Source organism: Festucalex cinctus, chromosome 8 (assembly GCF_051991245.1).
Source record: "Festucalex cinctus isolate MCC-2025b chromosome 8, RoL_Fcin_1.0, whole genome shotgun sequence".
In the NCBI taxonomy this organism is placed as follows: domain Eukaryota; kingdom Metazoa; phylum Chordata; class Actinopteri; order Syngnathiformes; family Syngnathidae; genus Festucalex; species Festucalex cinctus.
In genome coordinates, this window is record NC_135418.1 from 19,726,627 (window position 1) to 19,751,524 (window position 24,898).

The 24,898-nt window shown below is 40.6% G+C and overlaps 2 protein-coding genes across 7 annotated transcripts in view; one reads left to right on the forward strand and one right to left on the reverse strand.

Annotated features, from left to right (window-relative positions):
* The first annotated feature begins 1,007 nt into the window (after positions 1–1,007).
* mfap2 (microfibril associated protein 2) lies at positions 1,008–7,822 on the forward strand. Of its 2 annotated transcripts, XM_077529220.1 has the most exons (9): positions 1,008–1,087; positions 2,384–2,443; positions 3,635–3,682; positions 3,778–3,804; positions 4,021–4,110; positions 4,187–4,228; positions 4,305–4,392; positions 5,952–6,025; positions 6,099–7,822. In XM_077529220.1, exons 1-9 carry the CDS (start codon positions 1,045–1,047, stop codon positions 6,203–6,205), a joined length of 579 nt encoding a protein of 192 aa, XP_077385346.1. In that variant the 5' UTR covers positions 1,008–1,044; the 3' UTR covers positions 6,206–7,822. The 2 variants fall into 2 exon arrangements, with proteins under 2 accessions (XP_077385346.1, XP_077385345.1); XM_077529219.1 differs by having other exon boundaries at positions 3,778–4,110.
* crocc (ciliary rootlet coiled-coil, rootletin) overlaps positions 3,326–24,898 on the reverse strand; it is a 29,692-nt gene continuing 8,119 nt past the window's right edge. For 3 of the 5 annotated variants that reach the window (XM_077529217.1, XM_077529216.1, XM_077529218.1), the window contains 23 exons: positions 24,098–24,242; positions 23,885–24,031; positions 23,577–23,807; positions 22,551–22,744; positions 22,348–22,475; positions 21,997–22,166; positions 21,724–21,903; positions 20,584–20,718; positions 20,375–20,518; positions 19,844–20,082; positions 19,610–19,769; positions 19,192–19,359; positions 18,566–18,989; positions 17,535–17,698; positions 16,989–17,109; positions 16,747–16,910; positions 14,923–15,138; positions 14,581–14,805; positions 14,359–14,508; positions 12,796–12,996; positions 11,974–12,105; positions 10,327–10,500; positions 3,326–8,943 (listed from right to left, as the gene is read on the reverse strand). In XM_077529217.1, coding sequence (XP_077385343.1) covers positions 8,857–8,943; positions 10,327–10,500; positions 11,974–12,105; positions 12,796–12,996; positions 14,359–14,508; positions 14,581–14,805; positions 14,923–15,138; positions 16,747–16,910; positions 16,989–17,109; positions 17,535–17,698; positions 18,566–18,989; positions 19,192–19,359; positions 19,610–19,769; positions 19,844–20,082; positions 20,375–20,518; positions 20,584–20,718; positions 21,724–21,903; positions 21,997–22,166; positions 22,348–22,475; positions 22,551–22,744; positions 23,577–23,807; positions 23,885–24,031; positions 24,098–24,242 — 4,099 coding nt within the window. In that variant the 3' untranslated portion in view covers positions 3,326–8,856. Of the gene's footprint in view, positions 8,944–10,326; positions 10,501–10,586; positions 10,656–11,973; positions 12,106–12,795; positions 12,997–14,358; positions 14,509–14,580; positions 14,806–14,922; positions 15,139–16,746; positions 16,911–16,988; positions 17,110–17,534; positions 17,699–18,565; positions 18,990–19,191; positions 19,360–19,609; positions 19,770–19,843; positions 20,083–20,374; positions 20,519–20,583; positions 20,719–21,723; positions 21,904–21,996; positions 22,167–22,347; positions 22,476–22,550; positions 22,745–23,576; positions 23,808–23,884; positions 24,032–24,097; positions 24,243–24,898 lie in introns of those variants that run through there. The other 2 variants (XR_013284574.1, XR_013284575.1) reach the window with 2 other exon arrangements.

Here is a 24,898-nt window from a genome sequence, read left to right on the forward strand (position 1 = left end):
CTAGTTGGCGCTGTTAATCCCAAATTGGACTTAATGGGATACTTGACTGAGCCATTTCAGCAGGAAAAAAAAAAAAAAAAGTTATTTTGTCCCGAATTTGTATTTTTCATGTACAATTAATACACTTAAAAACAAATTTATTATTAATTGTTAATGAAAAACAATGAATTTATCACATTAATTATATCCAAAACTTTATGTTGTTATTGTTGGAAATGGCTCAATGAGTCAAGTATCCCTTTAATGACCTAGTGTTGTCTTAACTATATAAAACCCAAGAGTCCAAACTGTCAAGACATAATCAAGTTAAAAAAAATTATTTCGAGTGCGCTTCAGATACAGTGCTGCTCAATAGGGTGCCACTTTTTGTTCTTTTTTTTTTTCTTTTGCTCACACAAATTTTCAACCTTTTTTATGGTGGCACTCAATGTGCTAAACCAGTGGTTCTTTAACTTGGGTTTGATCGAACCTATTACCATCCCTTCTTACTAATTTGAGAAAAAATGAAAGTGGTCTGACAAATATGTGCAGTATGAATTGAATTCACATGTATAACGGAATGTATGGTGTTCCACAGGGTTCAATTCTGGGGCCTCTGCTTCTTTTTTTTTCATTGCATTTGCTTCCCCTGGATTCCATTTTCAGAAAACAGCAGTGGTTTGTTTTAAAGTGCTCGATAAATATAGAGTTGAGTGAACTGCATGATTTGCAATTTTAGTCTAGCACAGCTACCTAGCTAGCTAGCAAAACTAAAGACCATGTAGATGGGCAATCCAAGAACACGCTTTGTGAATTCAAGGACATGATGAAAGGCTACTCTTCTCTGTTCGTTTTGTTCCCCAATAAATCCTACGCCTATGTCTTGAATTTGGACCCCCCTAAAAAACAAAAATCATTCTATTTTTCAATAAAGAAGTGTTCGGGGAATCCATCCAGATGCGGGATCTGCATGCATGTATGCTCAGGAGGCCGGACGGGGAGGAGACTTGACATGTGGGGTGGTGCAATGTGGCGCTGCAAAGTCCTCCAGCACTCACAGGGCGCATGAAGGTGGAGGACAGTCGCAGCACATTGATCCAAAGTCTTGGTAAGTGGGCACTTTTTTTTTTTTGCCTGCTTTTCATTGTCTTCTCTTCTCATCTGCATGCATTTGTAGTTCGTCATGAACTGAAGCTAGGAAATTAAGTAGCTAATTGTATTTAATGCACATCAAACTTTACACTCTTCATTCTTGGGGTGCTTTGCTTGGAGGTGTCGGGGACATGTGTTTTCATTGGGGGTGCAGGGAGGAGGGACTACAGTTAAGCCCCTGCAGCAATGGCAGGGAAATTGCCAGGGGGGGACTACCAGACAAGGGGGTCAATGAGGGCAAAGGGAGGGGAATGAGGGCAAGGGGGAGATGCAGGTTTTAATTCATTTAGCTGGAAAATAGAAAAGTTTCATTTTAATTGAGGAGTGCTTGTGGTTTCTGTCCTGAGAATCTAGTTCATAAGTGTATGTGGGGGGTGTGTATTGTGGGGGTCTCTGGTGGGGAAGGGGTGGGGGGGTTAATAGCTCCCAGATGTGTGCTGTGAAAACATATGGTCTTTGATGCCATGGTGATGCACCATTGGAATTTGTCCGTGGTTGTTGTGTGTTTTACTATACTGATGCGACCAAAACATGACATTTATTTAACTTGTGGGGTCCACAATTACAATACAACGGAAGGGAAAAAAAGAAAGAAAAAAAACGTCATGTATTTTTTTTTATCTATAGTCCCCTTGGAGTCATTTACAGTTAATCTACCAATGTTCAACAAGCACCCAAAAGGGTGAAAAAAAAAAAAAAAAGGCCAACATGTGTGGATGACGTACAGTATAGTCGGGAAGCTGTAGGAGGAGCGTTGAATTTTTTTCCCTCAAAGTACAAAAACAACATCATTAGTGTTAGGAGGAGGAGACAACGTTAGATTGATTTCAATGAAGTCATTCACGTATACACTGAAGTCTCCATTTTTAGGTCCTCAACCAGGAGACCATTTGGGAGAAAATGAGGGGAGGGGGGCGACAGAAGGGAAATGAGGGATGTAGACGACGGATAAAGGGAGGGGGTTGAGAGAGTGGGTGCCGGGGTCCGACGTTTCTTTTCCTGGAATGCAGCCCCAGACTGTCTGCTGCAGAGGGGAAAAGTGGGAAAACAGAGCGATTGTTCTTAGGAAGGAGAGACTTTCCACATTCTTGCTGTCATAACCCCCCCTTAATTTTCTTTTGCTGGGGCCAGTAGAGGGGGTGAAGGGGGCTGTGTAGGGGGGATGAGAGGTTACAAGGACATGTAGACAAAACAAAACAAAACTTAGCACTGCTCAGTCTATCCATTTTTCATCTGCTGATTTTCTCCGCAGTGAGAGTTGGACTACCTCTCAGAGCGACCATGAGAGCCCTCCTGTTGATATGTATGCCAGGTAACAGCACCCCGTCCCTAATAAAGTGACTCCCAAGGAAGTGTCAAATGACACTTGCAACATTGGTGAATTTAAATGAGCTACAAAACAAGCACTGTAAAAGATCATTTTAATCGACACTTCTTTACAATATTTTCTACACAGCACCACACTGGTCTAAACGTGCTGAGCTAAGCAGCAAAATCCACTTGTTTCGATCCATCTCAGGAGGCGGCCATTTTGCCACTTGCTGTCGACTGAAAATGACATCACAGTTTGGCAGGGGTCTGTTTTCTAGGTTTGGTCATGTGACATTCACAAGCTGAGCCGTGATTGGTTACCTGAGCCCTTGTGATGTAATTTTCAGTCGACAGCAAGTTGGAAAATGTGTTTTTAAAAGGTACTAATTGTACATGGACAAATAATAAAAATATCAAATTATAGGCAAAATATTCAAGTTTGACTGCCAAAAATGACTAAATAGGTAAAGTATCCCTTTATAATAATTGATAATAATATAATATATAATGGGCGGCACGGTAGTCGAGTGGTTAGCACGTCCGCTTCCCAGTTCTGAGGTCTCCGGTTCGAGTCCAGGCTCGGACCTTCCTGGGTGGAGTTTGCATGTTCTCCCCGTGCCTGCGTGGGTCTTCTCCGGGTACTCCGGTCTCCTCCCACATTCCAAAGACATGCATGGTAGGTTAATTGGGTGCTCCGAATTGTCCCTAGGTGTGCGTGTGAGTGTGGATGGTTGTTCGTCTCTGTGTGCCCTGCGATTGGTTGGCAACCAGTCCAGGGTGTCCCCCGCCTACTGCCCAGAGCCAGCTGAGATAGGCGCCAGCAGCCCCCGCGACCCTTGTGAGGAATAAGCGGTCAAGAAAATGGATGGATGGATGGATAATATATAATATAATTTATAATAAATGATCTTTTGTATGATATTCTCATTTTGAGGTGCATCTGTAATCTGTATATAGTACATGAACCGCTAACGTGAGCAAGTGATTCAGAAATATTAAAATTATATGCCCTCTGATTGAGACCAAATAAGCAGAAAACTTTGATGGGGATTATAATGTTATTTTTAACGCTTAGAATTGGTTATTGCAGTTAAGATTTGACCCTAATTTGAATAATCATAAGTTGACTCACATATTGCGACTGCTTATCATATCATATTGTCACTTCTTTCTCTCTGTGAATCATCAACAGTTGTGCTGCTTGCCCAGGGTCAGTATCAGGAACCATTTCCTTTTCTTGGTGAGTTCATAAAATAATCAATATTATTCTACTTTGGCATGGAATAGCAACAATGTACATAATGGATTTGATCTATGTACTGTTTTCTTTTCTAGAGGACTATGGGCCCGATTATTTTCCAGGTAAAGCATATTTTAATTCATCCATATATTATGTTTATACGTGCATCGTGAAGTGGGCACTTGGAGACCATCCCTTTACCCCGATTATAGTAGCCCTTCGTTTCCAAAATGTCGTTGACCCCTCTAAAATGAGTTTCACATTGTCACGAGATTGTGCGTGTACAGTTCAAAAGCTAATTCGTGTGCCAAAAAAGCAAGTTGTTTCCTTCTGTCCAGAGAGTCCAGATTCTGAGAATCACGATTCTGCTCCTGGAAATTTCCAGCAGCAGGTTCGAGTGGATCCTGTGATCCGTCCTGAAAAACCAGGTATGTCTGTTAAAGCTTTAAATTTCCATCTGGAGAATGAGTCTTGACTTGTCTTTTCTTTTCATATGGATATCAGAGACTGATTTGGAGACGGAGCCCACAGAGCCCGGACTTCTCGGTAAGACAGTCAAAGCTGTTGACTTTCTGGCGGAGAGATTTTTCTTTGTAAACATCGCGCATGTTGCAACATCCAGACTGCAGAGAGGAGCAGTATCCCTGCACCAGACTCTATTCCGTGCACAAACCATGCAAGCAGTGCCTGAACAGTCTCTGCTTTTACAGGTAGGTCGCACCTGGAAACACTTATACACGATGAGCTATTTGGCCGAGCATCCCCAAAACGTGTCATTATCTATTTTCTATTTATTAGCCAGAAAGTCCATCTGAACTCAGTCAGCCAATATGGCCTCAAGGATTTCTATTTGGGTGGAAATTAAATACTCACAGATGCACACGCTCAGACTTATTTAATTAAAGAGTAGTTAGACACTTTTCTTTCTTTTCTTTTTTCCAGACTGTTTTGTACGGTACAAGTGGGAAACCTACAAACCAGGTCACTTGTATCTCAAGGCACAATTTTGATTGACATAGTCATATCCATTTTGGCCCACGTTAACTCATTCAAACCACCAAAACGTGCAAATAAGTTTTTTAATATTTTGTCCTGCACTCCCAAAAACGTATTTATACTGTTTTTATGTTTTGTTTTTACGCAAGAGCATACAGAAGGCTTTTGCTGCACCTTCTAACATGAAGAGGTAGCTTCGAGCAATGGTAGTTATTAGAACAAAAAAGCATGGCCAGCATGTGGCAGCAGAGTATAAGAGATCAGCCAGGGCCATGTTGCCAAGAAGCTGTTTTCCCCACTGTTTTGAACAGATTTGTGAATAATAATGAAACTTAGATATAATCTAATGCTAATTGCTGCAAAATGGTAACAGATAGAAATATACTTTTTTTTTTCCTGTTGAAAGAAGAGACTATAACTTTTATTTTTTTTTTAGGGTCCATGTTTTTATAGCAATAGAACACAATATTCTGTGGGCCTTGCAAAATCAGTTGAAATCCAGTAAAACAGCCGGGAGCGAAGGATTGCTTCATTGAAAATGGCTGCGAGTGAATGAGTTAAAGAGGGCAGACTTGGAGCATCTGATGTGATGAAGTCTTTTGGTATTTCTTTGAAACACGGTGTTGTTGTTTTTATTGAAAACCACAAAGCCCATTTTCCCAGCTTTTCAAAGAAGTTTGTTTACGCCAGCCGTAATAGTTGGTGGGCTTAATGGGGCATGAAAAAAGCAAGAGATGTGTGTGGGAAAGAGGTGCAGAGTTCAAAACCAGAGGAGCAAAGAACAGTATGCAGATACAGTATATGTAAAAATGGAATAAAGGTTATTGGCTATATCCAGGTTATTTCGCTAGAGTAGCTGTGAAAGTCTTCATGCCTGTATTATACTGCCCCTGGTGGCTAAATTACGCACACCAGAAGGAGCTGCAATGATCATGATGCACAAATTGTTTGAGCTTTCACCCTCTATTTAATTGTGTTATTTATGTCTATGTTTTTATAAAGTGCAGTTTTATAGGGTGCTATTTTGCTTGTTAAGAAACAACTTTTTGTTGGGGGAGGTTGGAACGGATCAATGGCATTGCTATACATTTCAATGGGGAAATATGACTTATCTGTAGCGGGATCTAAAATATTTGAAACATCTTTTCGCCCCAAAATTAAGAATAAAAGATTACAGAAATTATTGATTCATATAATAAGAACTTTCATAATAAAGAGAATAGTAAATTTCCTGATGTTGGAAGTTCTACATCACTTTTCTGTTGTTTTGCAGTCAGAGGCGTGTGTACGTCATCAACAGGGAGGTGTGCGTGAGGACCGTGTGCGCACATGAAGAACTTCTCAGAGGTCAGTTCTCTACATTACTTTTTTTTTTTTGACCCGACCTTTGTGTTCTGACTGGGAACTCGCCTGTCTGTAGCGGACCTGTGCCGGGACCAGTTCTCGCGCTGCGGTGTGGCGGCGGTGAGCGGCCACTGCGGGTCCGTGGGCGCAAGTTGCGGGAAGAGCTGCGGTGGTGGCTGCTGATGGAAGACCCCCTCGGGGCACTACACCCATCTACAATTCTTCTCTGTCCTCACTGACGTGTCTTATAATGCAGTGTTTCCCAACCTTTATTAAGCCAAGGCACATATTTTACATTATAACCTCATGGCACACGACCAAACAAAAATAGATACAGTGGACATCCTTAAATCAATTATTTTTTTTTAGGAAACCTATTTACTGTTCTAGTGAATGTAGTGGCATCTTGGTGACAAAGAATTACATTGGTGTGAGTTAAGGAGCTTCATTTACACAAAAGTAACCCTTTGGCACCATCTTGTGACATCTACAAGAAATTACAGTGGTGCCTTGACATAGGAGTTGCTCCGTGGCCACGTTTGTAACTCAGTATCCCATTTTAATATTCCCTAGGCACGTTTTCATAGCATTTATGACACTTAATAAAACAAAAATATTGTACAAACAGTGTATCAAGCCATTTACAATGAAAGAAATCCCATAATCTAATGTCTGATTATTAAAATGCCAAATTTAACACTCACAATGTACTTCAATAATCATGCCAAAAGATGTGCATTGTGAAATTAACCTACAGCAGCTTCTATTTGTAGGCGTAAAACGCAGGATGGGAGAGATTGAGACTAATCGCATTCTAATCTTTTCACAGCAAAAACGAGGCTGTCATTTTGTGCTTTCTCTTCTTCTTTCAATTTTAAAATTATACAGACTATCGTGCCACCTCCTAGTGCCCAAAATTGTAATTACATCATAAAATAAAGAACATAATCAAGCTAAAACTAGATGAAAATAATCCACAAAATAGCGGTACTGTGAACCTGGAAACACGGAGTGGAGTGAGCTTTACTGTATTGTGTTTCAAACTCCTGAATAAACACTAAAATTAGCTTTTTAACATGTTTTTTTTTTTCCATAAGAAAAATTACACTTTACAGTATGAAAATACAGCTGCAGTGCAAAAATGGAAAACGTGAGCACAAAACGCGAAATGTACCCAACAAATGTCCTTCTTTGTCCTGTGGAATTTGACGGTGTCTTGGTGTTGTGGATTTTACCGCCGCCATCTAGTGGTGGGGGCTGGAAATGCATTCATAACAATTTTAGCTTGTACAGTATATCAAGACCAAAAAAAACCCTACAAAGTGGCTTGAATCTTGGAACACTCATAAATCAAGGTACTACTTTTCTTTGCGTGCAAATAGCAGAAGGTTCACTGGTAAGTGAAACAATGATGACGTCGTTACAAATTTACTTTTGGGCTCCAAGGCTCCAAGGCTGATATGCTTTTGTATAAATGGCAACAGGTGGATGCGTAAGTTAACTGCACCTTCTGCCATCTAGTCGAAGAGCATTCAGTTGTCTGGCTGTCAAAGATGCTGTACATTAGTTGTACTAAATAAATGGTACTTTACGGATCAATTAATTTAATATTTCCTGTGGCTCACCGGATGAGCCAGTGGTTGGGAATCACTGCTAATACTGTCACCTCTTCTACATATTTCTTACTCCCCCTCCCCTCCCCCACATGTATGAGCCCGTGTTTATGGATCAGTATACTCCAAAGAAGCTTGATGATTGTTCAAATCACTGGTGCTATAAACTCATCACACTGGTGCTGTATTAGAGATGCGACTAGCTGCGGAGACCTCTCAGTTTGTTTTGCATACTGTACCGTATTAATCGCATGCTTTGTATGTTGTTTTCTTATACTGTACTTCAAAAAAAATTCAGTCAAAGCAGTCACTGACATCAGCCAAGAAGATGACCTCAGCTTTTTGAGCAGCAAGCGTGCAACAAATTGCTTTTGAGAAGGCTTCTCCCAAAGCGCTACTGCTGCTTTGTAAAACTATCATGATTAAAAGATAATAAAGATGTTTTTTTTCTTTTTGTTTTTTTACAACTTTTCAACATTTGAATGGCTCATTTATTAGGGTTTCACAAGTATTTATTCGATGTTACAACACAGAGTTCCCAAAACTTAACGCTGGAACCCAAAATGTCTCATTTTTGTTAGCAAAAGTTAAAGTTAAAGTACATTTATGGCAACAAAGGATGTACAGTATTTTTATAAATTTGTCTACGAGGGAGGAATCATATCCGGGCTCGATCTGTAAATGTTTGGGGAAACCCTTGCAGCATTTACATTCAGCCAATATCGTTGAATTAATTACATATAAAAAAAAAAATATTAATTTACAGTCAGACTAAAGCACTTTTTTTTTTTCTTGTTAGTACTAAAATAGTATTTAATTAGGTAAATGTAACCTTTGTGCAAGAATAGCTTATACTTCATTCGAATGACACAGGCAATAATACAGTTAGTGGCCACATTATTAGGTACACCTGAATAGCCAAAATAAATGCTGCCTTTTCAAAAATAATTATTAGTATTCATTTAACCAAATACTGTATTTTTGTGGCTATGCAGAACAACACTGAGAGTTTTGTCTAATATAGTGTTCCTCAGTATTGCGGAATAAAGTAACAAAAATATAAGCAACATCTCAGTATGATGAAATACAAAAAAATGTTTATACAGATAATTCAGTTGTGCAGATGTACCTAATATTGTGGCAGGTGAGTGCACATTTTCTTCCCTTCGGTCACCGGTGATGACATTTTCCCTGACGTTGACGCGGCTGTTGCTTCTTCTCTCAACTGGCTGTCGAAAGAAATGAGGACGGAAGCGAAGGCTGTCGTCGTTTCATCTCCTGTTGGAGCTGCTCCTTCAACGTAGACACCTGCACGAAAGACATGATTCAATTTGAATGATTCACATTCTCCAAGTGGTAATATATTTTACTGTACGGTACATTATCCGGGAGAAATTTTGTTTTTACTGTCGTAGGAACAGAATGACATTATAATGTACATTGATTTAATTAAGTAAATGATTAGTATGCTAATGCCTGTTGCCCAATGGGATGTCAGCTGTTCAATACAAAAAATTGAAATCAATACAGTGAACAGTTATTAATAGACGGGTTAGGTGAGAAGTTGCAATATGGAGTGACTGTATGCATTTTATGTATGTAAACTTCTTTAAAATAATAATAATAATAATACTTTAAAAAAGAAAAAAAACACTTCATAAAGTATTTCTTGGCTCGCTGTGAATCTCTAAAGCAAAATTAGTAAAAATTATTTACATTTATTTTACAAATTTATTTCTTAGATAAAATAATTACTGGTAAATAATTTAATATTACATAAAAAAATAATAATAATTATATATTTAAAAAATGTAAAAGTCAACATTTTTAATTTGTCAGAAAAAGAGACAAAAGGTAGTCGAATAAGACTTTAATAATACCTAAAAATGTCCAAAAAGTAAGAGGAAAAGTAGAAAAATTACCATAAAATGGCCACAAAAATCGCCAAAAACATCAGAAAATTCATAGCAACAAAGGCAGAAAAAAATTGACATAAAATGTCCAAAACACTAAGATGAAACAAAAATGTCAGAAATTTGACAGAAAGGCATAAAAGTGAAGTATGAAAGATTACAAAAAAAAAATTAAAAAAAAATCCAAAAACGGATGACGCAAAGTAAAAGAAAAAGTATCTCTACATATTGGATGCTGCATATTTTTCTGTTATGGTGCAGCTCTAATTGCCTTTTGGGACCTCCGTTACTTTAGACTAACACTAACACAATCTTCAAATGTTTTGCGACTCTGGACAGATTTTTAGTTATTTATTTGGCTTAAAATGGCTTTTTTGACAGGAAGCTGAGCTAACGGAAATGAGCATCGATGCTAAGCTATTCATAGACCAAACAACTGCTACATAATTCAAGGTAGCAACACAAGAAAACAAGAGCAAATAATACTCACAGGCATATATTCTCCTCCCTGCTCTGTGGGAACAATAACTATTCCTGGAGCTAAGTTGGGGACCTTCTCTGCCTCTTCTTCTTGCTCTCAATAATGCTGCGCTGCTTCCAGTAGACCAAAGTGCTCCCTGGCATGTTGTGGCACAACTATACTGAAGGTGTGAAACTCTATATCTGGACTTGTGGAAGTATTCATAACATTTTTTTTTTACCATCACCAAAATCAGACAAGTGAACCACTACACAGTCAGTGACATTATAGTGAAACAGACCCAAACTCGTCTCTTACCTGCTCCTCCAGACCTTTGACCCGGTGCCGGTGCGTGCGCTCCCTGGAGCCCAGAGTCCTCTCCAGGTCCCTGAAGCTGGCCCTCAGCCTCTCGGCCTCCTGCTGGGTCTCGTCGCGCTGCCTGACCAAACTCTCACACACGCTGTGCGAGTGCTCCATGTCGGCCATCTGCGTCTACTCATGACACATGCACACACATTGAGAAAGAGAGAAAAAAAATGCAGACAAAAGCTGGCGTCAAAAGCGGAACGTGGGCTGACCATTAAGCATGTTGGAGGCTGTAAAAGAAAAATGGGACGGATGGGATGACTTCATGCTTAATGATGGCTCTGGGGAGATTCATTGTCAAGCGTGAAAAGAAGAAAAAAAGTCTGTTACAATCGAGCCATTGTGAACCATGAACAGCATCCATCAGACAGATTAATTTTCTTTGTTTTTTCTTAAAGGGATACTTTACTTATTTAGCCATTTTGGGCAGTCAAACATTAATATTTTGCCTATAATAAATGTGAAAATTTCATTATTTTTCATGCACAATTAGTACCTTTAAAAACACATTTTGCAACTTGCTGTCGACTGAAAATGACATCACAAGGGCTCAGGTAACCAATCACAGCTCAGCTTGTGAATGTCACATGACCAAATCTAGAAAATAGGTTATTTTCAGTCGATAGCAAATTGCAAAATGTGTTTTTAAATGTACATTGTACATGAAAAATAATGAAAAGGTCAAATTAATCATAGACAAAATATTAACTTTTTATTGCTATAACGGGCTAAATAAGTGAAGTATCCCTTTAAGAACAGATAGGCCAGATCATTTGTAGATGAAGTCAAAAACAAAATTGAAAGGTAAAGTAAAACTAAATAAATAAATAAAGTGCATGTAAAATACTTTATTCTCTTAAAAATGAACTCATTCCCGTTTACGGTTTATTTATAATGAAAAGATTATTTAATAAAATAACTTTTTAATTGAACATTTACTTACAGTACATCTTTTACTTACATTAATTTAATAAGACAAAATAAATAGATCAATACATTTTAATCAACCAATTTTAGGGATTTTTTTTTTTAAATTAATGTGACAAATATTCTTACTAAAAGATTATTCATGTAAATAAGGGGTGTCAAACTCATTTTTGTCATGGGCCACATCATAGTTATAGTTGACCACAGAGGATTTTTATGAATGCGAAAATCATTTAAGTCCATATATTAATAACTTTGATACCCATTGGCCACAATATTAGGTACACCTGCAAATAGTAACAGTCATGTTTATTTTTTATTTATATTTTTAAATCACACACAGATAGTACCTAATAAAGTGGTTCCATCAGATAATTTCATAGTTATAGAACTGTCTAAAAAAAGAAAAAAAAAGAAAACAGATGGTCAATGTCATTTGGTGCATACTGTTACCACAAATGTGTTCGCAACATTTGTCACATGCAGACACTTTTGAAGTTTATTAGCCTGGGCAAAGTTGACTGACAAATGGTTGCTGGCTTCTCACACCCAAAAAGTGTGGTTTACTCATACAGTTCTTTCACTCTGCAAAAATGTAACTATCTTGGTTTTTTTTTTTTTGCTTAGGAGAAGGTGTTCCAACACGTATGCCGAATGTGACCGATGTGTTACCTGCAGCATGAGAATCTGCTGCTGAGCTTCCTGCAGCTCCTGCTCCGCCATGTTCAGGGAGCGATCCAAGCGTTTTCTCTCGGCCGAAAGACGCATGCCGCCCTCTTCGCTCTTCAGCTTCTGACGCTCGACCTGAAAAGGGGATGCAATTTCATTTCTAATATTAAATGAAGTTTATATAACCCTAGAGTCTGCGATTGGCTGGCAACCAGTTCAGGGTGTGCTGTCCAAAGCCAGCTGTGATAGGCTCCAGCACTCCCCGCGACCCTTGTGAGGAATAAGCGGTCAAGAAAATGGATGGATGGATGGATGGATGGATGGATGGATGGATGGATGGATGGATGGATGGATGGATGGATGGATGGATGGATGGAAATCATCCCTTCGTTGTCTGGCCTATTTTGGCGCTGGGGTCACCCGACAAACCATCAGCGTCATAGAATTTTAAAATGTGCACATCAGTCAGTTAAAAGCTCTAATTTCAGTTTTGTACTGATATCAGATTCTTTTTTTTTTTCTGATTAAGAGCTAATATTTTATATGTTATATTTTTAATTCGTGTTAGCATTATAAAGGTGTCCTTAGAAAATGTCTGCCCTGTAACAGGTCCCTATCTTAAAACAGAAGTTATGAATGTAACAAAGGGTCTATGAATCCCAAATACATTTTTAAATTGGTGTTTGGTCTTATATTCCTGGTATTTTATCAATTAAAAGCACATTTCTTGCTGTGTTTTTGTTTTAATCACTTATGTCATGCTGTGTTATTCTTAAAGTACTCTATAAAGTATTGGATTGTATTGGATTAAAGGACTTGTCTTACCTTATCAAGCGTATTCCTCAGTGCATTTTTATCCTTCTCCAGCCTCACAGCTTGCCTCTCGGCATCCTTCTTCTCCGTTTCCAGCATGGCCACGGCCCTTTGCAGAGCGCGCAGACGCTCCTCCACCGTGGCCCTCTCCAAATGAGCCGCCTGTGCGCCGCGCTGGGCCTCGGCAAGGCTGGACGAACGCTGGCGCAAAGCCTGCCGCACCGTGAAAGATAACACAAGACTGGTAGATAACATCTGAGAGGATAACACGCTGTAAATAAAATATGGGGGTCACAAGTGTTTTTTACAGTAGAGTGAAGCTCTTGAAATGCTGTTAAATATGGCAAAAATCCTCCAAGTGGTCTGAGGTGTGTGCAGCCTCAATTTAGCGATTTAGATTATCATAGACTTGAATGTGTTTGTGATTTGCCATTCAAATGGCAAATCAATGTAGTGATTCCAACTGCTGTGCTGTGAAAGGTCATTAGGAAATTATCCAATTCGATATATAGATATTCAGGGTGTCAGGCAATTAAACATTTTAATAGTAATTAATCGCATGACTTCAATAGTTAACTCACAAATGCAGTAATCGCAAATTTTATATCTGTTTTAAATGTACACTAAAATGTTTTTTTACTATTAAAAACCGAGTGTGATATTGATTTGTGTTAGGGTTATTTTTCTGCCACTAGATGGCATAATTGCATTTGTAAGATGATAGTGACCACTCAGTGCATTTTACTTTCCATATTAACTCATTTGCTCCCAAAAACATATAACATTCTATTTTAAATGTTTTAAGGTCCCAAAAGCGTATTTATACGTTTTTGGTTTTTTTAATGTTTTCACGCTAGGGCATACAGAAGGCTTTGATTCAGCCTCTCAACTGCAAAGAATGGTTGAAATAAATGGTAGTTATTACACAAACGGCCAGCAGGTGGCAGCAGAGTAAAGGAGATCAACGAGGACCATGTTGAAAAGAGCTCAATTACTCACAATTCTAAATATATTTGTAAATAATGATGAAACTTAGCTATATTATAATGCTAATTGTTGAAAAACGGAAACAAATGGAAATATACTTTTTTTCCTGATGAAAGAAGAGACTTTAATCTTTCTTTTGCTAGGTTCCATGTTTTTATAGCAATAGAACACAATGTTCTGTGGGCCTTGCAAAATCAGTCAAAATCCAGCAAAACAGCCGGGAGTGAAGGGGTTTGCATCTGTGAAAATGGCTGGGAGGGTTATGAGTTAAGAGTTATCTAATCTTTAACATGAAGTACCGGTAACTTTTTTTAAAACATTTTTACAATTGTAAAATACGACTTGACCCCAGTCTCCACAAATATATGCATTATTATTAAATTTATTATGGCAAAATTTTGACGTGGTCGTGTCTGCTGCATCACGACTGGAATTCCCCCAGTACAGGCTTTCCAAGTAAGGGGCGGTCATTAATCACATTTTAAAAAAAATTTGTGGCGCTAAAAGAACTTTAAATTAACGCACATAATTCTGACGCCCCTAATAGACAAAATTATTATTGATGTAGTTAGTGAACATGAGGCCCACCTCCTGGCTCTTGGTGAACTCGACCTCCAGTTCCTCTCGTTGGAGCTGGCTCTGGTGCAGCTCGCTCTGCAGGCTGTGCATGCGCTCGTTGAGGGTGGCCATGTTCCGCCTGGCTTCGCTTAACGACGACCGGGATTCATCGATTCGCTCCTGAAGAACACGACGTCCCATTAAATGATCATAAGAGCACATCCGGATCCTTTTCTTCTGCACTGCACCCACCTGGAGGTGTTGTTTCTCCTGCTCTGTCATACTCAAGGCCTTCTGCAGGGCAGTCAGGCGGGTCTGAGCGCTGCCGTGAGCGGACGCCAACTCCTGCAGACTCTGGTTGAGGGAGGCGTTCTTCTCTCGCAGCAGGGCTTCGTTTTCCTCGGCTTTGAGCAGAGCTTGACTCAGTCGCTCCACTTCCGTCTGAAGCAGGGTCACTCGGCCTTCCCCGTCTGCTACCTGTACGCACAAAATAACGATACAGCTTGGGTCAGTGCTTTATCATGTTTGTTGATTGATGTAAACTAGACTGAAAACATAATAATGTTATTTATATAACTAACAAAGTGACTGCACCTGTTTGAGCAGAGCGCCATGGCGATCATGGGAGGCCTGGCTCTCGGCTTCCCGGTCTCCAAGGCTCAGTCTGAGTCTCTGCAGCTCCCCCTCCAGACTCCGCCTTCCCACTTCGACCCGGGTGGCCCGCGCTTCGGACGCCTCCAGCGCCTCTCGCAGGCGCCTCCTCTCAGCCTCCAGACGCACCTCTGCAGCTCGCTGCTTATCCAGTTGCTCCTGTAGAGGTGGCGGGAAAAAAGATGTACACAGAATAAGGCATTTATTTGCAGTTAGGTTGTTAAAAAAAAACATTTGGAGACATGGAACCGTCAGCTTTTCATGTTTCTGCATACATGCTCGTACTGTGGAACCTTAAGTTTAGTTTAGTTTAGTTTATTTGTTCATTTTTCCTTTCGGACATTGTGACAATCAAACATTTAATCATACAATTACAACATGTAATAACCGAAAAGAAAAAGTTCTTGACTAGAATGGTGCCTTGAGATACAAGTCACTCGACTTACTAGTGTTTGTGTGCTAGCTGTTTAGAGCCGAAAAGATGAGAATTGTGTCAATGTCCTAATATTTATGGACCTGGTGCTATACCGGAAGTTAAAGACATTCAATACACCAAGTCGTCACAAGAAATGTTTTTCAGTGGTTAATTTCTTTTTACACTTTTATGACTGTAAAGTAGGCTGGGCAGTAATGGAGAAAATAATCACAATTACTTTGATTGATATTGAAATCATGATTAATGAAAATGATTGTCCAGTGATTTTAAAAACCAAAACTCAACTTTAAATACTGCATACAGTAAATTAGAAGTATAACCAAGTAATAAATTAGTGACCACTAAAATAATAACACATTAAAATAACCAATTAAACAAAAAACAAAAAATATGCTTTTAGGGACAGTGTGGTGCAGTACATTATGATAAAAAAAGTAAAAAAAAGTCACAAATTAACTTTATTAAAATCACGTTTTTTTTGTTTTTGTTTTTTTACAGAAGATATGCCTCATAGTATTGTTGTATGTGCTACTATTATAATGAGTTTTTTTTGTAAATATTCATAATTAGAAGCCCTCGTAACATGCAATGCTAATTGTTGCTAGCTAACCAAAGAGGTTTTCCATTGAGTGCTATCAAAGAGCTTTTCAAAACAATGTATATTCTGTTTAAACATACAAAATGAGTACTGGTAAATATTTTTGTCGTGTTTGTAGGTTTTCAGTAAACTCCAACTGAGGTATCAATAAACAAACTAAAAGCACGTTCAAAGAGGGCGATATACATTACATGCTAGCTAGCTTGCTACACGCAACAAAGTGGCATTCAGGGTGCTTTTACAATGCAGGAACTTGCATACACAGACTGCGCCATTCGGCACTTTAATAGTTTTCATTTGATTATTAAAAGCAAAAATCTAAATAATTTTTTGATTAATTGCCCAGCCCTAGTATGAAGAATGTTAATCGTAAAAGAATGCCTGTACAGTAAATACCGTTTTTATGATGGGGACAGATTGACTTGGGAACATTATTTCCATTTCCATTATTTCATATGGGTACAAATGTTTTCTAAATTAAGTGGACCTTGCTGGTTTTAATAGGTTAAGTTAGCATTCCTCAGGAAAATAAAAGCATTCATACATAATATTTTGTCTATTTTTGCTGTTTTCTGGCATCACAAACAGACATAAGGAGAGCATAGCAGGAGACGGCACAAGCGGTGAAAGCCCATCTGCTGTTATTGTATTATCTTCCTCAGATATTGCTGTAAGTGTCATGTGGCGTTCATCAGTTTCCACAAACGTAGTGCAGGAGTGTCCGCGTGTGTACCTGTGTGTGTTTCTTCTCCGCCTCACAGGCCTGCAGCACACGCTCAAGCTCCTTCACCCTGTCGGTGAGCGTCCTCCTCTCTCTGTCGCTTCTCCTCACCGCCTCCTCCTGCTGCTGGAGCTGAAGCTGAGCGTGCGTCAGACGCTCATCCAGGCCTCGCTTGCCTACGCACACGTCGAGGCAACATTTATTTATGTAATTGTGAGATGGAAAAGCAGTCAACGTGATAAGCAGACGCACACCTTCTTGGTAGTCTTGTAAGTTCTTTTGCATCTGAGCGAGACGACCGTGAGCCAAATCTCGATCGCCCCGAAGCTCATCCACTTCCCGCTGAATGGCCGCCAACTGACACACGGCGTCATCCTTCAAAATAACAAGTGTTTTTCAACAATGTGAGTACTGGCATAATCTTGTTGCTATCACAGTGGACTCTCAAATAGTCGCAATTCGCCATTTGTGAATTTATATAATTGCAGCATTTTCTTACCTTCTTACATTTTCTTTCTTTATTTCTTAACATACCCTCAGTTATTGAGGTCACTATTTGCTGTTTTTGTGCTCAAGCCAAAGCAATTAAAATATTTCTTTGGCGGCATCTTGAAGACAAACAATTATGCTGAAGTGAGTTGAAAACCTGTTGCCATCTTGTGGCATCCATAAACAGTTATTTTTTTTATTTTTTATTTTTTACAAAGGGCGTCAATTACTTTCGCTTCTCATGTCAGGGCTCCTTCTCTGTCTTCCACCAATAGCAGGTAAAGGGAAACAAGATTAATTTTTCCTTTTACCCGCTCTCTGTGTGCTTCACGGAGTTCCAGTAGGAAGTCCTTCAGACCGCTTCGTAGAGTGTCAGGGTCCAGCTCTGGCTGGGGGAGTGGGAGAGGTGTGGCCCCCCTCTCAGGAGAAGCAGCTCTGGAGCCAAGAGTGTTGTCAGGGGTGCTTGTGTGAAATCCTGTAAGAATTCAATACGACATCTGAATAGATGACAATGATGCGGGGGTCATCTGATGCTGAAAATGTTCACTTCACACAAAAAAAAAGGGGAAAAAAAGAGCAACGATGATAAGACGTTGAATCGGTAAGACTACCGAATGAACAGTTCTGAGCTCTAAAATAAAAAAATAAAATTAAATTAAAAAAAAGAAAATGTTCACTTAAGACGAACATTATTTACACTTACAGGAAAATACATTGCTGCAATATAAATTCAAACAACAACAACTTGAATCTTAATGTAACAGTGACACTCACAGGCAACAAACCAACAAAATGTCATTTAAAAAACGGTCAAATTCAATGAATAAAATCAAGTTAGTAAGGTTTAGGAAAATAAAAGCGAAAGAAGTTTGAGTTTTACCTAGATACAACATTTAATCTGGATTTAAATTAACCAAAATGTTATCAGGCAAAGTATTACCTAATTTGATGAGATTTGTTCAGTTAGCTAGCTAGCTAACTAGCTAGCTAACTAGCTAGCTAGAGAGAAAGAAAGAAAGAAAGAAAGAAAGAAAGAAAGAAAGAAAGAAAGAAAGAAAGAAAGAAAGAAAGAAAGAAAGACCGGCCGTACTGCTCGAGAATGAGGATTTAATGTCACGTGATCTCACCATGTCTCACATTAGCTTAGCTTAATTTAGTTAGCAAAAACATGTTGTGTAGGGAAATGCTACGCTGATTATTATTATTTTTATTAATTATCGTGAAAAATGTAAAATAAATAAATAAAGGAATAAATTGAATGGTTGCATACCATACAAACAAACAAATCCCACAATGAAATACAAGTGAGAAGAAGAAAAAAAAAAAACAGTCTTGTTTCTACCTTTAGGGGGCGAGAGAGAGGAACGTAGCGGTGAGACGCTGTGATGACGTGACATGGGGCTGGGTGACGCAGAGCTGCCCCCGGGGCTCCTCCCTCTGACCCCTCTTCCTCCGGCGCCGATGCCCAGCGTTCTGGTCAGCGCCGACTGGAGGCCGCTCAGACGAAACTCCAGGTCCCGCCTGGAGGCCTCGGCCCGCGTTAGCTCCGCCTCAGTGGCGGCAAGTCGACCCTGAGCCTCGCTCAGCTGCAAGCTGTACACGCCGGCCGAGCCCTGGGCCGCTTGCGCGCGCAGCGTCAGGTTCTTAGCCTCGTCCTGCAGTTTCTTCTCGCAGCCTCGGGCCTCCTGAAGTTGAGCGTTCAATTCTCTCTCGCACAGCCGCCATCCGGACTCGGAATCTGCTAGTCGCTTCTGAAACAGGTTGAGCTGAGAAAAACGGAGCGACAAATGAAGCTGATTTGCTCTGAGTGCAAGGAGTATGCTGGCGGGGCACTTGATTATTTTAAAACACTGGAAATACTTCACAACACACAATATAGTACTATATATGGAAATAATGATGATCTCATCGCAGGTAACTCAAGTTTACGGTTGCATTGTATGTTTGATCCCCTTTACATATCCTCACCTCTCTCTTTAGGGAGTCTTGAACTGTTTCGGCTTCAGTTAATTTGTGCTTGAGGGTAAAAACCTCCTTCCCTCTCTCTTCCTCACGCTGCTCCTCCAAGGACAAGCGGGTCTGCAGCTCTGCCACCTCCCTGCCTTTCTGATCCTTCTCTCCATCCAGGACCTTCAGCTAGAACACACAAACAGAGTTTATCTTACCTCTGACGGGATAATATTGTCATATACATGGTTGGTGGTTTACTATCTTCCTTCGCGCAACTTGATACGATTGAGAATGACAATAACTAAACTAAACAACTGTTTAAGATTTGCACAGTTTTTTAAATCCAAATGACAATAACTAAACTAAACAACTGTTTAAGATTTGCACAGTTTTCTTTTTAATCCAAATACTGCTGAATCATGAAGGTCCGTCTCACCTGTCTGCGCAGCTCCTGCAGCTCACGTCGCGCCTCCAATCGCGACCTTTCAACTTCCCTAAGACAGCTACGCAGCTCCGTCACCTCCTTCTGAGATGACGACAAATTCTCCTGCAGCACGACCAGTCTTTGCTCCTTCTCCTCACACTGTCGCTTCACACTGACCAACACGCAAGCATGCTGATGAGAATACCCTAAACTGTAACCTCCATTTCTGCCATCGAGAGCCCTTACCTGATTCTCTCCGTCTCGGCGCCTCGTAGAGTTTCCCTCAGCTGGCAGTTGGACAGGTTGAGCGTGTCTCTCTCCTTGGAGACGTCGTTCAGGCTGCGCCGCAGTTCCGTGCCTTCCCTTCGGTAGTTTTCCGCCTCGTCCTGTGCTTGGTTGAGACGACGCTCGGCCTCGAACGTGTCTCGCCTGAGCGCGTCTCGACTTTCCTCGCTGACGGCCAGAGAAGATCTGCACTTTTCGAGCTGGAGAAGGAAAGCGCCAGTTAAAACGGAACAGACGGAATGACCAAAAATAGTGTATGTGCTGTCATTTTCTGACCGACTTTTAAAGAAATGGACTAGCCAGATTAGAAAATAAAATATTTTTCTTACTTTCTAGCAAAACATAAGTACTTATTGCCATCTCATTCAATTAACTCTTTAAGAACTTGCATATTTTACTGGAAGACCATGTTAAATAATGTTTTTTTTTTTCAATTTACACTTCAGATCGACTTGTGGGTGTAGAATACTGGTCCACAATCATGTACAGTACCTCTTTGACAGCACCATCAGCACGTGACTGAAAGTCGCTAAGTGTCTCTCGCAGACTTTGAAGATCCCTTCCGTGAAGAGCAGACGCGTCCTCGAGCTGAGACCGAACCTCTTGCAGCTCACTGGTTAGAGCGCCGACTCTGGCCTGCAACAAAGATTTTTTGTAAATATTTCAAATAAAAATACATTGGTTGCACTTCTTTGTTTCACCTGTTCTTGCTCTTTGTAAAGAGCCGCTGCTCGGACCTTGCGTTCGGCCTCGAGGGCCAAGGCTGATAATTCGGCCTGTAGACTCGAGACCTTGTCACACAACGCCGCTTTTTCAGCCTCCTTCAGTGATAGAGCCTAGAAAGATGAAAATACAGAGCTGCCTTGACTTAAGGGGAAGTCAACCCAAAAATAAATAAATATTGACATTAATATATTCTACGCAGCCCCATTAGCCTAAATATGGTATTCCGGTTCATATTTCGTTAGTGAAATATAAGTTAAGCAGCAAAATTCAGCTGTTTTTATCAATGTCAAAAAGCGGCCATTTTGCCACTTGCTGTCAAGTGAAAATGACATCCCACTCAGGCAACAACCAATCACAGCTTAGGTTCAGAAAACAAGTGAGCTGTGGTTGGTCACTGCCTGAGCACTGAGCAACTGTGATGTCATCTTCACTCAACAGCAAGTGGGCAAAATGGCCGCCCTCTGACATGGATTAAAAATGGCTGGATTTTGCCGTATAACTCCATCCATCCATCCATTTTCGGGACCGTTTGCTCCTCACAAGGGTCGCGGGGGTGCTGAAGCTTATCACAGCTGGCTATGGACAGTAGGCGGGGTACACCATGAACTGGTTGCCAGCCAATCGCAGGGCACACAGAGACGAACAACCATCCACGGACACAAGCACACCTAGGGACAATTCTGATGCATGTCTTTGGAATGTGGGAGGAGCCCGGAGTACCCGGAGAATACCCACGCAAGCACGGGGAGAACATGCAAATTCCAACCAGGAAGACCGGAGCCTGGACTCGAACCCGAGTTCTCAGTACTAGGAGGCGGACGTGCTAACCACTCATCCACCGTATAACTCATATTCCACAAATGTAATATTAATCAGAATGTCATGTTTAATGAGGTCAAATTAACGTTGTTGTAAAGAAATGTTTAACTTTGACTTCTCCTTAAACAATTTAATGACCATAACTACAAACACTAATCTTTCCTCATTGCAGTGAACGGAAAAATCGATTTATCCGTTCATGTTCCCCACAAAAACGTCAACAAAATGTGCATGGTGTCTTATTAATACGAAAAAAGCACTCAAAAGTATTGTATGTGACCAAGTGTGACGCTAACCTGTTGTTTCTCTGTTTCCGCCTGAAGCAGACTCTGATCTCGATCATGTAGCAGAGTCTTCAGATCACTCTGCAGCAACTCCTTCTCCCTCTGTGCTTTGTGACTCTCTTCCTCCAGTTCTTGCCTCAGCTTCCTCAGAGCGCCGTCATGAACCACCGTGAGGTTCTGCCGCAGGGCTTCCTGCGGATGGGACCAGCCACAGCCATGAATATGAAGATGGTGAGCTCTTAACGCAATAATACTGATTTGGAAGCAGGCGGCTGATGACCTCACCTTTTCTGCGACAAGTTTCTCCACCTCCTCCTGATGTTCGCAGGTTGCCTTGCGCAATGCTTGCTGGGCATCCAGATGAGCTGCATTCAACGTCTGAGTCAGAACGTGTTTCTCCCTTTCAGCTTGGACCAATGCGCTCTCTGACTCAGAACGAGCGCGCCGTAGCTCAGCTGGAAATCATGTTAAAAAAAAAAGGGAAAAAGGCATGTATAAATAGTAAATGTGAAAATAGTAATCTTCATAGATTGTTGGGAATTCCGATATGAATGCTCAACAACAGTACGTGCAATCTGTCAAAGCGAATATGCAATTTAGAAGCCGCCATTTGGCTCTTCCCTCCTCATCGTTCACCTGTTGCCGTGTCAGTGCGCACTCGAAGGTTTTGGTTATCTGCTTCGAGCTGCTCCCTGCGAGACTCCACCTGAGCAAGCTGATGCTGCACCTCAAACAAGGTGGTCTCGAGAGACTCACGGTCCGACCTGCATGGATTAATGTGTATGTTACACAACGTACGTGATAGAGTGAAAAATGATTTCCTGACTATAAACACGCGCCTGTAAGTGGACAGCTCTTCCGACAGAGCGCTGTTTTCTCTCTCGGATGCTGTCAGCTGGACTAGAAGAGCTGCTTTGTCTCTGGCCAGTTCGGCCCGACTGCGCCCGGCCTCCTCTAAGGCCACCTCGTTCCGCTGACCCTCTCCTCTGGCGAGGCTTAATTCAGACCCCAAGGAGGTCACCTCATTACAGAGCTGGCAAGGAATAGTGTTAATTTTGTGAACAACAACTAAACCAAAATATTTTCGTCAACAGACGAAAACTAGACTAGACTAGAATAAAGCCCTCTTTAATAAACAATAACTGGGACTAAATCGTAAAAAAAACTTAACTGAAATCCATTTTAGTTCATGAACAAAGACGACACAAAAATGATATGATTTTGTAAAATTCTGTCTCTGCTAATACGGTGACACGGTACTGCCTTTCAAATCAGCTAGCAAGCACAACATGCACAAAAACAAGGGACAGACAGGAGATGGATTCACGGTGAAAGATGAAAAAAGAAAAGAAAAAGAAAACTACAGTTATCCTGTAATATTAATCCAATGCCTATAACATTCCAACAATAATGTTAATCCAACCACTAACTAATGCTGGCTAATTTACTAGCTTGTAGCATGGAGCCATAGTAGCCACTTGTTGACATACTGTAATTGTGTGTCATGATGTTTTTAATCAAACAGATTCGAGAAAATTTGATGTGAAATAGTCTTAGATGAATGTTCAACATTATCTGCTGACAAAAAAAATATACAGGGTTAAAATGATTGTCCTGATAACAACTAGACGAAAACATTGACAGTTTTTAATGACTAAAATAAGACAACTAGAATTATGTTTTCTTGGGCTATAATAAAGACTAAAATGTTAGATTTATAGTCAACTAAAAGTTGACTTGATTGACTAAAACTGAGACAAAATTTTAAAATGTCTGATAAAATTAACACTAACAAGGAGAGAAGAACAGATGATGTCATCTTGATGAATTAACAGTCTTATCAATATGACAGACAGCGCCTGTACCTGTGTGACTTTCTCCTGCAGCTTAAGTCTCTCAGCTCTAAGACCCTGAAGCTCAGCCTCCATCCCTACACGGGTCAGCTCCGTATCCTGCAGGGACTGGCGCAGAGTGATACGGGCGGAGTCCAGCTCCATTCGGTCCTGCTCCAACCGGACCAGCTCATCTCTGATGGTTAGCTTCTCCTGCTCGGCCTCACGTTTCAGAGTCTGCAACAGGGCCTTCTCGTCCTCCAGCTACTCACAGAGTTCATCATCAATACTCCGGAGAGGTAATGAAATAATATAATCTATGCAAATAAATTGTGATCTACCTGCAGAATGTAGGTGTTAAGGTCCGTTTTATCTTGAGATAACGCCTCATTCATGTTGCCCATTTTGGCCAATGAATCCCTGAGCGCTGCATCCTCAGACTGGAGCTTATTGATCAGTAGAGAGAGTTCTGAATTGCTGCTCTCAGCCTGAAAGAGAGAAACAATTAGGGTTGCTAAATAACACAAATTAGTCCACTCGTTTGGAGAACGTACCCGAGCGAGTGCTTCAGAAAGTTGGGCTCGCTCCTTCTCAAGCAACTGCCTCGCGACCTCCGCCTGCTGGTGAGTCTCCCTCACTGCGGAAAGCTCGCCACGCTGGGCAGACGCTCGGCTTTCGTTCTGGTCCCACTGCTTCTGCCTAAAACAAATTTATTTCTTGTCAATAATATGTTGTATGTGACCTCACTAGTCTAAACATGTCATTCTGATTAATGTTACATTTGTGGAATATGAGTTATGCAGCAAAATCCAGCTGTTTTTATCCATCTAAGGGGGCTGCCATTTTGCCACTTGTGGGCTGTCAACCGAAGATGACATCAATGTTGCTCAGGCAACATCCAATCACAGCTCACCTGTTTTCTGAAGCTACGCAAGTGATTGGTTGTTACCTGAGACCTGAGCAACTGTGATGTCATCTTCAGCCGACAGCAAGTGGCAAAATGGCCGCCCCCTGAGATGGATAAAATGGCTGGATTTCGCTCCTTAACTCATATTCCACTAACGCAATATTAACCAGAATACCATATTCAGACTAGTGGGGCTGCATAGAACATATTATTGTCACACACAAAAAAAAAGGTGACTTCCTCTTTAAATTGTGAAAAAAAATGTATGTATACGTTATAATCTCAACCAAACTTGCATAGTCACCTGACATAATTCTTACTTGATCAGTCAATTATTCACCATCTACCCACTCATAAATTCTCATTATCTATTAGACAGCTCAGTAAGCTGGCACAGTCATGAGAGACAAACAGGATCAAATCAAAATCTCCTGAATGACTTCCAGTC

What these genes read in the sequence shown, in the direction of transcription:
- mfap2 (XM_077529219.1), top strand. Translation starts at nt 1,045, where the DNA reads ATGAAGGTGGAGGACAGTCGCAGCACATTGATCCAAAGTCTTG. An exon ending in CACATTGATCCAAAGTCTTG is followed by an intron (nt 1,088 to 2,383) that starts GTAAGTGGGCAC and finishes TTTTCTCCGCAG; the next exon opens with TGAGAGTTGGACTACCTCTC. An exon ending in AACAGTCTCTGCTTTTACAG is followed by an intron (nt 4,393 to 5,951) that starts GTAGGTCGCACC and finishes GTTGTTTTGCAG; the next exon opens with TCAGAGGCGTGTGTACGTCA.